Here is an 11,565-nt window from a genome sequence, read left to right on the forward strand (position 1 = left end):
GATTCTCGCTGTTGACGCTGTCGCCATGTCGTGGAAACGCTGTTTCATTTTGAAAGTGAAAATACTTTCTTTGGCCTAATTCAAATATTCAGATGTGTGCAGCACATTTTATAAAGGACTGTTCCTGATCCTGGGAGAGAAGACTACAATGCCGGCTGTTCTGACTCACAGTCTGTAAGTACGTTTACATATGTAAAGGATTTCCCACTGATGATTCAAACGCGAGTTTTGAGCAGTGTAGAGTAGCGCTTGTTGTTTGTCGTTTCTCCGATCAAAAATGCAGACATGGTTTTATGTTTACATGGCGCGATGCAACGCAGCGTGTAAAAACACAGTATAAGTCATTATAATCTGTAATTGTGTCCCCACTTGATGCAACAAATGTCTCGTTTGTAATGGGTTTTAATATTTTTGTCAGGTCTCTCTGGCTGGGACACGGCATCACAGTAAGGCAAGGGGCGTAACATTTCCGTCACAGGCTTGAGGGATTCAGCCAATCACAATGCACTGGATAGCTGGCCAATCAGAGCACACCTCGCTTTTCAGAACGATGAGCATTTAAAAAACGACGCGTTTCAGAAAGGCAAGGCAAGGCAATACATTTCATTACACCAAATACACAAAATAATGTTCTTTTTAGCAACATCATATGACCCCTTTAAATGAACACACTAGATGGCTGCTAATCCCACATATTGTATTTACTTTAGTATTATATTATGTGTGTGTGTGTGTGTGTGTGTGTGTGTGTGTGTGTGTGTGTGTGTGTGTGTGTATATATGTATATACATTTGTGTGTGTGTATATATATATATATATATATGTGTGTGTGTATATATATATATATATATGTGTGTGTGTGTGTGTATATATATATATGTGTGTATATATATATATATATATATATGTGTGTGTGTGTGTGTGTGTATATATATATATATATGTGTGTGTGTGTATATATATATATATATATATATATATATATATATATATATATGTGTGTGTATATATATATATAAATATATATGTGTGTGTGTGTGTGTGTGTGTGTAAATAAATAAATAAATATGTGTATATATATACACACATAGAAACACATAGAAAAGACAGAAACGAAAAAGAAAAAAAAGCCCAAGTAATATTAATAAAATAAATAAATTAAATTAATAAGCATTCAACTCATTATTTTCACAAATTTCCAAAACATAAAAGAGTTTATGCATAAGGATCATATTAATAATGCTCGTAAAATCAATAAGACAACCGTCAAATGACCAAATGCTCATCAAAATATAAAGGCAGCTGAGCCAAAAGTCATTCTGAGAGCAGCGCTTAAACTTTTATCTTTCATCACCGGAATGTGCGCGGCGCTCTTCCCCTCCTCTTCCTCCCCCTCCCACCTCTCTTTTCTGTTGACGTTTGGCTTTTGTGCCTGTTTTACTAAGTGCGCTTAATTTTCCTATCAAACGCGTCTCTTTCTCACTGGACTTAATTTATTAATGATAGCGTGAGATACTGCAACGACTCTGATGTAGTGCATTCCGAAAAAACGCGTGAATCGCTTAGAAGCGCAAGCTTTTCGCCCAGGATCTTCCAGGTTTTGTTTCCTTTGTCATACTGTCTTCCTGTGCTCATCTGCGGAGGGTATTTCCGTCGGTCCGTCTGCTCGTCGTGCTGCTGTTTTTCTCGCCAGCTGGACAAAATTCACATTGACTTGTATCTCCGAACCCCGTTGTGGTTGTAAACAAATCATTTCCGCGCGCATGTTATTATGTTAGGCTAACAATCTGAAATAGCTCGCAGGCTGTTTTGGATTAGCACCTGTCTGGAATATTCGACAGTATTCGCGTAGGGATAAGTGTTCTGCAGAGCTGCTTTGATATGTTAGTGTGTTTTATTCATCTCGCTCGATAGATTGATGGTTTGTACTGTGATTAGGTAGGCCGAATTGTATAATTCTCCAGTTGAGACTGTTTTGCATATCTAGCAAAGGGAACTTGATGATTGGTTGACCAATTAAGAGCTCCTGAGCTGCTGTGTTTTTTTTTGTTTGTTTTTTTTTTTTTGTTTTAATCTTTTTTTGGGGGGGGATTTTGATTCAAGAAACGGAAGTTTATTTACTGGTGCAAGTTCAACCAACCAAGAAAGAAAAGCAAAAATGTTTCGTTATTTGAATGATGTGGATGACAGCCCATACATGATGTGAGTATTAGTACTTTAAAAATGAAAACGTGTTTGAGGATAACCTAATAATTAATTTGTGCTTTAAAATAAATTTCATTTAAAAAAAAAAAAACTGTATACTATAATTGCATGTTATGTTGTGACAGGGATCCGTTCGCTGCACACAGGCAACAGATGAGAAGTCTTTTTGGGTCTTTTGGGATGGACCCATTTCCTCTTGTCCCTCAGATCCAGCATCCACGTACACGCTTGCAGGTATGCATTAGAGCTGTAGAAAGGGCCTGATTTGCAGTTTGTTTGTTTTTTCCACTTGTTCTATGCAAAAATCCTTTAGCTAATTTGGTGTTCATGGTCAATGACCTGCCTTTTAAAACTGCTTGTAAATCCCTCATCAAATCTTGGATTAATTTTTATTGTCTTGTGTTCTTTCAATTAGCACAGGTTTTGTATTTTATTTTTTTGGAACTGTTAAGTCATAGGCCTCATTGATCTCAGTTTATTTGTGAGTGAAAAAGCATTATTTGTGGATAACTTTAGGAGTGTTCACTCCAAAACTGATGTGCATTAACGTAGATCAGTAAGACCTATGAATAATTCAGTTTAAAAAAAAGAAAAAAAGATTGAGTCCAACATGAGGGTTAAGTGAAAATTCTCTTAATATGTTGACCTGTCAGTTTGATGCTGAATTGGCATCTCTGCAGTTAGTCTCAATTATACTTGTAGGTGTTTATGAGTGATTTTTTTAGGCTTGTATTGATGATTAAAGTTTCCATATTTTACCCTTTGTAGCCCCAAGCTGGAGCCTTGTCCCCCTTTGGCATGATGGGAATGGTATGACCTTGTTCCTTGTTCTCCCCTTTGCAGCAGTGTTTGAGCTGCATGACCTCCTCAAGTTTGTGTAAATTCCACTGATCTATATAATGACTGGAGTGCTCATTGCGTTCGAAGATATGTTTTAAAGATGTGTATGTAAATTATTTTTTTACTTCAGATGTTATCTGCAATGTTTATGGTCTTTTTGGGCAGGATAAGCAATGTATTTAAATCGTTTAGGTGGGTGTGTCTGATGCACACTTGTCGACACAGGTAACTGAGCCAACACAAAATATATTTCTTTATGTACGTAATTATGCAGGAAATATTAAACATGAAAATACATCTCGATTTAGTATCAGAAATTGATTAGAATATACAATGTATAATACAATACAAGCCTCTGTTACTGTATTGCTGTATGTTGTATTGAAAAGCAAAGCTTACCATGCATCATCTTGGAAATAAAGCTTAATGTCTTTACGTCCGTACCATATGTAGTAGTCAGCGTTATTTCTCTGAATAAGTTATGATGTGTATATTTTTAATGTCCTGATTGAGCAACATCTATTTCAGACTCTTAAAGATCACGCACATTTTATGGCGTTTTACTAGCATTACCATTAGGAGTAAAATGTTAAGTATGTATGTTAAATTAATTATTAATTGAACCAATGTATAAATCATCACCTGCATGAATGCTGTTAACAAAATCCATGTTGAAACATTTGCAGATAGCCTACTGTATGAACAAAAACACTTTAACAAAATTACATAAACCTTGAATAACTGTACAAGGTGAAGTATGGTATACGTGTATACAAATCATAAATCTTTATTCAGATTTCAGAATGAGCACTTTGTAATTTGTAATCATGTTCATCTGATGTACAGCCGCTGCCAAAAGTTGTGAGAATGACACACATTCATTTTCGCAAAGTCTGCTGCTACTGTTTTTTTTTAGATTTTTTTTGTCAGATGTTACTATGGTATACTGAAATATAATTACAGGAATTTCATAAGTGTCAATTGCTTTTATTGACAATTACATTAAGTTTATGCAAAGACACTATTTGCAGTGTTGACCGTTCTTTTTCAAGACCACTGCAATTCGCCCCGGCATGCTGTCAATCAACTTCTGGGCCACATCCTGACTGATGGCAGCCCATTCTTGCATAATCAGTGCTTGGAGTTTGTCAGAATTTTGTTTGTCCACCCGCCTCTTGAGGATTGACCACAAGTTCTCAATGGGACTAAGGTCTGGGGAGTTTCCTGGCCATGGACCCAACATTTCGATGTTTTGTTCCCCAAACCACTTAGTTATCACTTTTGCCTTATGGCAAGGTGCTCCATCAGGCTGGAAGAATGCATTGTTCATCACCAAACTGTCCTTGGATGTTTGGGAAAAGTTGCTCTCGGAGGATGTTTTTGTACCGTTGTTTATTCATGGCTGTGTTCTTAGGCAAAATTGTGAGTGAGCCCACTCCATTGGCTGAGAAGCAACACCACACATGAATGGTCTCAGGATGCTTTACTGTTAGCATGACACAGGACTGATGGTAGCGCTCACCTTTTCTTCTCCGGACAAGCTTTATTCCGGATGCCCCAAACAATCAGAAAGGGGATTCATCAGAGAAAATGACTCTACCCCAATCCTCAGCAGTCCAATCCCTGTACCTTTTGGAGAATTTCAGTCTGTCCCTGATGTTTTTCCTGAAGAGAAGTGGGTTCTTTGCTACCATTCTTGACACCAGGCCATCCTCCAAAAGTCTTTGCCTCACTGTGCGTGCAGATGCACTCACACCTGTCTGCTGCCATTCCTGAGCAAGCCCTGCACTAGTGGTGCCCCGATCCCACAACTGAATCAACTTTAGTGCAAAGCAATGATAAATGCACATTTTCTTGCAGGTAACCATCGTTAACAGAGGAATAATAATGATTTCAAGCACCACTTTTCTTGTACAGCTTTCAGTCTGTTATTCTAACTCAATCAGCATGGCAGAGTGATCTCTAGCCTAGCCCTCATCAACACTCTCACCTGTGTTAATGAGAGAATCACTGACATGATGTCAGCTGGTCCTTTAGTGGCGAGGCTGAAATACAGTGGAAATGTTTTTGGGATTAAGTTTATTTTCATGATGAAGAGGGATTTTGCAATTAATCTGATCACTCTTCATCACATTCTGGAGTATATGCAAATTGCCAGGCAGCAGACTTTGTGAAAATTAATATATGTGTCATTCTCAAAACTTTTGGCCACGGCTGTACGCTACTGTTATGTATATGAACGTAACTTTTTAATAAGCAGGGGGAATTCCCCACTATAAACAATTAAGCGTTTACATAAGGACGATTGCATTGTAAGAATGTACAGGGATACTAAAGATATAAAAACGCTGACTTGTGAAGTGATGTTTTCTCATTAAAATCATATGATTTACTATTAATTCAATAGAATAAATGGAAATACTAGGGAATACCAATATGGCGGCGTGGTGGCTTCACATTTATGACATGAGCAATCCAGTTCTCCATTATAGATCAGTGGTAAAATCTGATAATCATCTCCAGGAGGATTTGAAAATGAACCACAGAGCATCTTATGCTTTAATGGCAACAAAAATACCCTGACTGTCTGTACAAAGGAGTTCATTTATTTGATTACTGGCAGAAATTGTGCAGTATCATAACTTTTACATCAATGCATTTTGACAATTCTGTGGGATTTTTTTTTTCTCAGGGTGGAGGTTTCATGGACATGTTCAGCATGATGAGTGGGATGATGGAGAACATGGTGAGTTTCATGGTGGCCTAGCAGCCAGAAATCAGAATCATTGAAACTTTAACTCGTTTGTACTTTAAGAACAAGGCTTCCGTTTGTTAATGGAAAGAGTGCATTATCATTTATAGCTTTTGTTTATTTCATATTAAAATAATTGAAATCTTATTTAATTCTCTATATTTTGACTACAATTGCATAAATTATTGAAGTCGATTGATCTTAGATCACACTTTCATAACTTCTCGTTTTCTTTACTCTGTAGGAACAAATGTCTGGTTCTCCAAACTGCCAGACCTTCTCCTCCTCCACAGTCATCTCATACTCCTCCATAGACACAGGAGCACCTAAAGTCTATCAGCAGACCAGTGAATTTCTCACTGCCCCTGGGGGTGTAAGAGACACATGGACACACAGCAGAATGTATTATGCAATAGACATGAAGGGGAATGTGTCCGTGACTGAGGCTACGTTTACACGACAACGATGTAGTCAAAAACTGACAAGTTTTTCCTTTGCGTTTTCACGTATACATGACAACATTTTCAAAATGATTCGCGTTTACACACATCCACGATAATGGCCAAAACGCTGTATTACGTATACCAGGCCAGTAGTTGGCACTGTCACCTTGTTAGTAAACAGCACCTGTAGGGAAGTGACGATTAGCTTGTGGTGGGTGGGAGTTCCGTCACTAAAATCACCACACCACCTGTTGCTTTACTCCTCATTCAAAGTGATAGCAGCTTGCGCACAGACGTAAACAAACGAGCAATATGGCAAAAGCACCAAGCACCAAGTAAATTGAGCAGCAACAACAGTACCATGTTCTCTGCCATTGTTGTGTATGTTTGTTTGCACTTGTCTTTAAAATCGACACGTACTGCGCATATCTACATACCTAACATGTACTACGCACATGCATGACATGACCGTTTTGGGTGTTAACATGGACACGATAATGGTGGCTTTTTCAAAAACTTGACCAAAACCATCTTTCGGAAAATTGTATTGGAAGCATAATATTTTTTGACTTAAGTCCCATTCATTTACATGGAGAAGGCGGGGTTTATGACCTGTACTGCAGCCAGCCATCAGGGGACATTCAAAGAGCCCGCAGCTTCACTTTGCAGTATGTGTGAGGCACACCTGGGGGCAAAACCATAGACTGTATAAAAACATGGACGTAGTGTCCGTGACGTCACCCGTAGATTTCTGAAGAGCACTTTTGAAGCTCAAAGAGGGCAGAGTGGGCCGTCGACATCTTGGCAGCGCGTCACCACGCATCACTCCCGGCTGTAAACACATTTTTTTCTGCTGTAAAGTTGTGCATTTTAACATGGGGAGTCTATGGGAGTGACTCCCTTTTAGAGCCAGCCTCTAGCGGCCAGTCGATGAATTGCAGTTTTAGTCACTTCCGGGTTGGTTTCATGAGAGAGACTTGAAAGTTGCTGCTTGGGCAAAACGCATAAAAAGTTCCCCGTTTTTGGCTAAAAACATTGTTGTGTAAACTGCCTGTGATTCTTGAACCCTAGTTTTGAATATCTGGCACACAAATTGATATATGCCCATTTATAATGACATTCTCCATTGTTTGATAATTATTTGCTAAAATACTTTAATCCTGCTAGCTATAAAATGTTGAATGAAAAATTAACTGTACCAGACAAACAGCATTGACTTCAATGGGCATATGTTGGTATTGGCTGGCTATGTTTTCACTGATTTAACTTGTTTAATTTGATGTTTGTCAGGTCATCGGTCGGCTTCAAACTGCGTAATTTTTTATAAATGAATCTAATCTAAAATAAACAATAATAATAAAAATAATAATAAATACCTAAAGCAAATTTTGATGCAGTTTGGTTCTGGTAATTGTACATGAAGTTAAATCTTATAAAAAAACTTTTAGTGTGACCCAACGGAAGTTTAATTCTTGAGTCTTATTAGCCAGTTCTTTTTTATTAATGAAAAACAAGTAAAAGGACTAGTGATGTCTAATTCTCAAGTGAATGACTGTTATAAGCCTGTTCTTTTTATTGATGAAAATACATACACTGCTACAAGTGATTTCTGAATCTCCTGACTCTTATAATGTAAATGCAAACAGTTTCTCAATCTGACCCTCTGAACCACAAGTCAAAAATTTTGTCATGTCAGACTCCATGAACCAAGAACTGGTACTGTAATATGTGGTACTTAAGGCTTGTGAGACTTAAATCTGTGTCGTTTCCAACTGATTGTTCCAATGACAATGTGTAGTTACAGATGCACATGAGTTTTATTATTAAAATAAGAAATGTGTTAATATTTTTTTTATTTATTGCAATGGTCCCAGCATTTGGCAACAGAAATGCATTTTAATTGTCCAGATATTTATTCCTCAAATTTGAATTGGTAATGGAACCAATGAGGAACTATGAGGGAATTCTTAAGCGTAATCAGAATCATTAAATTCCTTAAAAGACTGACAGTGATAGACTGATTTAACTTGATTGCCGATGCTTTGTTACTAAGATATTTTTTCACTGAAATACCACGCATAGAAGTGTCAAAACTGTTGAATGACCCCTAATTGTTTTTTTAAAATTGTGTATGTGTGTTTTTGTTTAGATCAGAGAGACACGTCAAACAATGCGGGACAGTGAGAGTGGGCTGGAGCGAATGGCTATAGGGCATCACATTGGTGAAAGAGGTCATGTGATGGAACGCTCAAGGAACCGTCTCACGGGAGACCGTGAAGAGAGACAGGACTTCTTCAACCTGGAAGAGAGTGAGTTGAATCCCTCTTTCCATTATTCCCCTGTAACTGCTTACATTTTGTCCCTGACCTTTATGAAGAAATTCTCCTATTCACTGTTGTAAAAATCACTCTTTCAGCTGAGGCAGCTGCCTTTGATGAAGAGTGGATGAGAGAGGTGGGCCGGTACCGCCCCCCTAATGCCCATAGTTTAGAATACGGGCATGAGCGGAGTGCAGGGGTAGGACAGCAGCTGGCCCTGACAGCGCCTCCGAGCTCCTCCTCCTCTCCCTCGCCTCACCACGAGTCACCACGCCACCATCCTCCTCACTCCCGCCCACGCTATGACTGGTGAGAGGTACGGATCTCGCATGGCCTGAATGAAACAGCTCTCTTTGAAATTTGGATTTGTAGATTACACACAGAGAGTTTTTTTTTTTTTCTCAACATATTGTGCATCTGTTTACAGATGGAGTTATCTAGCTGATGCTGTGAAGGGAGGGATAGAGAAGAAAATTATAACAGATGGGTCAAATGTTTGATAGATCTGAACTGTCTCAATATTTGTAGTCAGCTCCTTACCGGGACGCGTGCTGGCATGAGGTATCATAACACAGGCTGATGTTTTAGACTGCATCTCTGTTGTGTGGATTTTGGCCTGGCCTGTGTACTTCATACCACGTTACTACTCCCAAAGCATACACACCAGCATTCATCATAATTCAGACAGCTCTTCAACCTTGTGATATATACATACACTCAGACATCTTTGTATTTAAATGAATTCTCATGCTTCCAATATTTCAGTATCCAAATATTTAATGATACACTACACATATATACACACACACATTCACTGTAAAGTCTGTGTATGTTTGTGTTGACACTAGGGTATCTGTGGGTTAAACTGTACAATGCTGACTAATTAAACATATTAACTAATAAAAAGACCTTGTTACATCATTGGCTGTGCTGTGTTACATCTATGCCTCGATAGTCAGCGATATGCTTAGTGAGCCCACTGTTGCGTTTTTTTTTTTTTTAATTATATACATATGTACATTACTGTTTAAAATTGAGTCAGTGAGATTAAAAAAATGAATACATTTTGTTCAGCTAAGTTGCAAACTGATGTGTTAAAAATTACAGTAAAGACATTTGTGTTACTAAAGCTTTCTATTCCAAATAATGCTGTTCTTTTGAACAATTTGTTCAACATCCTGAAAAAAAAATCTGTATCAAGGTTTCCACAAACACATTAAGCAGCCCAGCTGTTTTCCACATTGATAATAATAAATGTTGCTTGAGCACTAAGTAGGCATATTAGAATAATTTCTAAAGGATCATGTGACACTGGAGTAATGACTGCTGACTGAAAATTCAGCTTTGCATCACAGGAATAAATTACATTTTAAAATATTAAACTAGAAAACATTTTAAATTGTAATATTTTATAGATTTGCTATTGTATATGTATATTTATTTTATATATTTATATAGTTAAAATTGTAAAAAATACTGATTAATTATAGTAAATATTAGTATTTTACTTACTTTTTTTGATTTTCTTGTACCCTAGCCACATTTAGTGTGGCATGGCCGTGGTAATGGGCAACTCCCTGAAGGCAAAGCACAACACCTGACAGAATACATCTGTGATGCACACTGGGAAAATCAAACAAATGTATGTCAGGCTTTCTGAAGGGATAAGGTGATGTCGTTTTTTCATGACACAGATCTTAAGCGATACATAGCCTAATGAGGATTCAGGCCAGTGTTTCATAAATACTTCTCCAGATCTATTTGAGGTTCTAACTGCACGTTATTACTTTGTTCTTGTCTTTCCACAATGTTCTACCTTTGTATTTTCTGTTTTTGGACACTTCTTTGTGAAAAGTGTCAGTGACTTTCACAGTAGAAATCTCTTGGGTACCTGCTGCTGAAGGTCAGTATGATCAGCTCTGAGACAGACAAGAGAGATGGCTGCAGAAAGACTATTGAAACATTGCTGAACAAAGTTATTGAGGAGAATGTTTAAATAGTGTGTGTGCTCTGATCTTGAAACCATAAGGCACACATACTGCACCTCTCCTAATCAGAGAAGTTGTGTAAAGTTAATTATAATCAGGAACATTATAGAACCACTTATCCGTATAATGATTCTACAGCGTATAGAACACTTAGTTCCGGACTTCTGGGTCTGTTTTTTATTTTATTTTATTTTATTTTTGATTTGAGTCTTTTCTTTATTTGTATCACTCTGCTTGTCTGCAGACAAAATATCAGTCTGTGCATTAGTGGATGATTGATTTATTTATTTTTCTCAGTCACTCTTTTAACAGGTTACCTCATTATGCAAGTAGATGGCGACAAGCTGCTGACTGAGTGAATCATTCACTGAACCGATTCGTTCAAGTTGCGGTTGATTTCGCTTTGGCTTCGTTCAAACCTATTTTAGCAGAGGCAAAAACAGACAAACGTTTCAAATATAAGTTGCTCAATACTCATTTTCTTCTTGTTTATTAAGTTGTTGCATTAAAGCAGTATCACGCACATGTCTCTTTCCTAAATATTGATGTGACGCTTATAATTTACAGAGTATAACAGAAAAAGAACAAATGTCCATCTTTAATCAATGTTATTAAACAGCGTTTCCTTTTATAAACCACATAGGCTACTAATTTATTATTTATAGACTAATTATAGGTTATACAGGTATAAAATCTTGAATGAATATTTAAATCTGTATCAAACCACCACAATTGCAACCAGAGATATTTATGAGTTGCTACAGATTTATGAACATGTAATATGCCTGATATAAATATGAACGCATGATCCTTTCAGTCACAGGTTTAGATGTTGTTTACTGATTGCTGATCGTGCGATGTTGTGCTGTAACGAATTCCAACCCGTGAACGCCGCTCCCTGTTAAACACCTGCAACAGTAAATCAATGCAAAGTAGCTCTGCAGCCAGTCTGAGCATCTCGTGCTTCAAACGGTAGATGGGGCGCTTACAGTCAGACGGCAGACACAACGCACGCGCAC

The 11,565-nt window shown here is 37.6% G+C and overlaps 1 protein-coding gene across 1 annotated transcript; it reads left to right on the forward strand.

The window, feature by feature from the left end:
• The first annotated feature begins 1,372 nt into the window (after positions 1-1,372).
• Positions 1,373-9,479, forward strand: LOC109104881 (myeloid leukemia factor 2-like). Its single transcript, XM_042772764.1, has 8 exons — positions 1,373-2,202; positions 2,331-2,439; positions 2,974-3,015; positions 5,738-5,791; positions 6,042-6,170; positions 8,390-8,549; positions 8,657-8,874; positions 8,986-9,479. The coding sequence occupies exons 1-7, from the start codon at positions 2,159-2,161 to the stop codon at positions 8,869-8,871; spliced, it is 753 nt and encodes a 250-aa protein (XP_042628698.1). The 5' UTR covers positions 1,373-2,158; the 3' UTR covers positions 8,872-8,874; positions 8,986-9,479.
• The last annotated feature ends 2,086 nt before the right edge of the window (positions 9,480-11,565 follow it).

Source organism: Cyprinus carpio, chromosome A16, assembly GCF_018340385.1.
Source record: "Cyprinus carpio isolate SPL01 chromosome A16, ASM1834038v1, whole genome shotgun sequence".
Classification (NCBI taxonomy): Eukaryota; Metazoa; Chordata; class Actinopteri; order Cypriniformes; family Cyprinidae; genus Cyprinus; species Cyprinus carpio.

Excerpts from the sequence above, each read along its gene's own strand:
- LOC109104881 (XM_042772764.1), top strand. The coding sequence starts at position 2,159 with ATGTTTCGTTATTTGAATGATGTGGATGACAGCCCATACATGAT. Across the intron at positions 3,016-5,737 it reads CCTTTGGCATGATGGGAATG|GGTGGAGGTTTCATGGACAT; the intron begins GTATGACCTTGT and ends TTTTTTTCTCAG. Across the intron at positions 8,550-8,656 it reads CTTCTTCAACCTGGAAGAGA|CTGAGGCAGCTGCCTTTGAT; the intron begins GTGAGTTGAATC and ends TCACTCTTTCAG.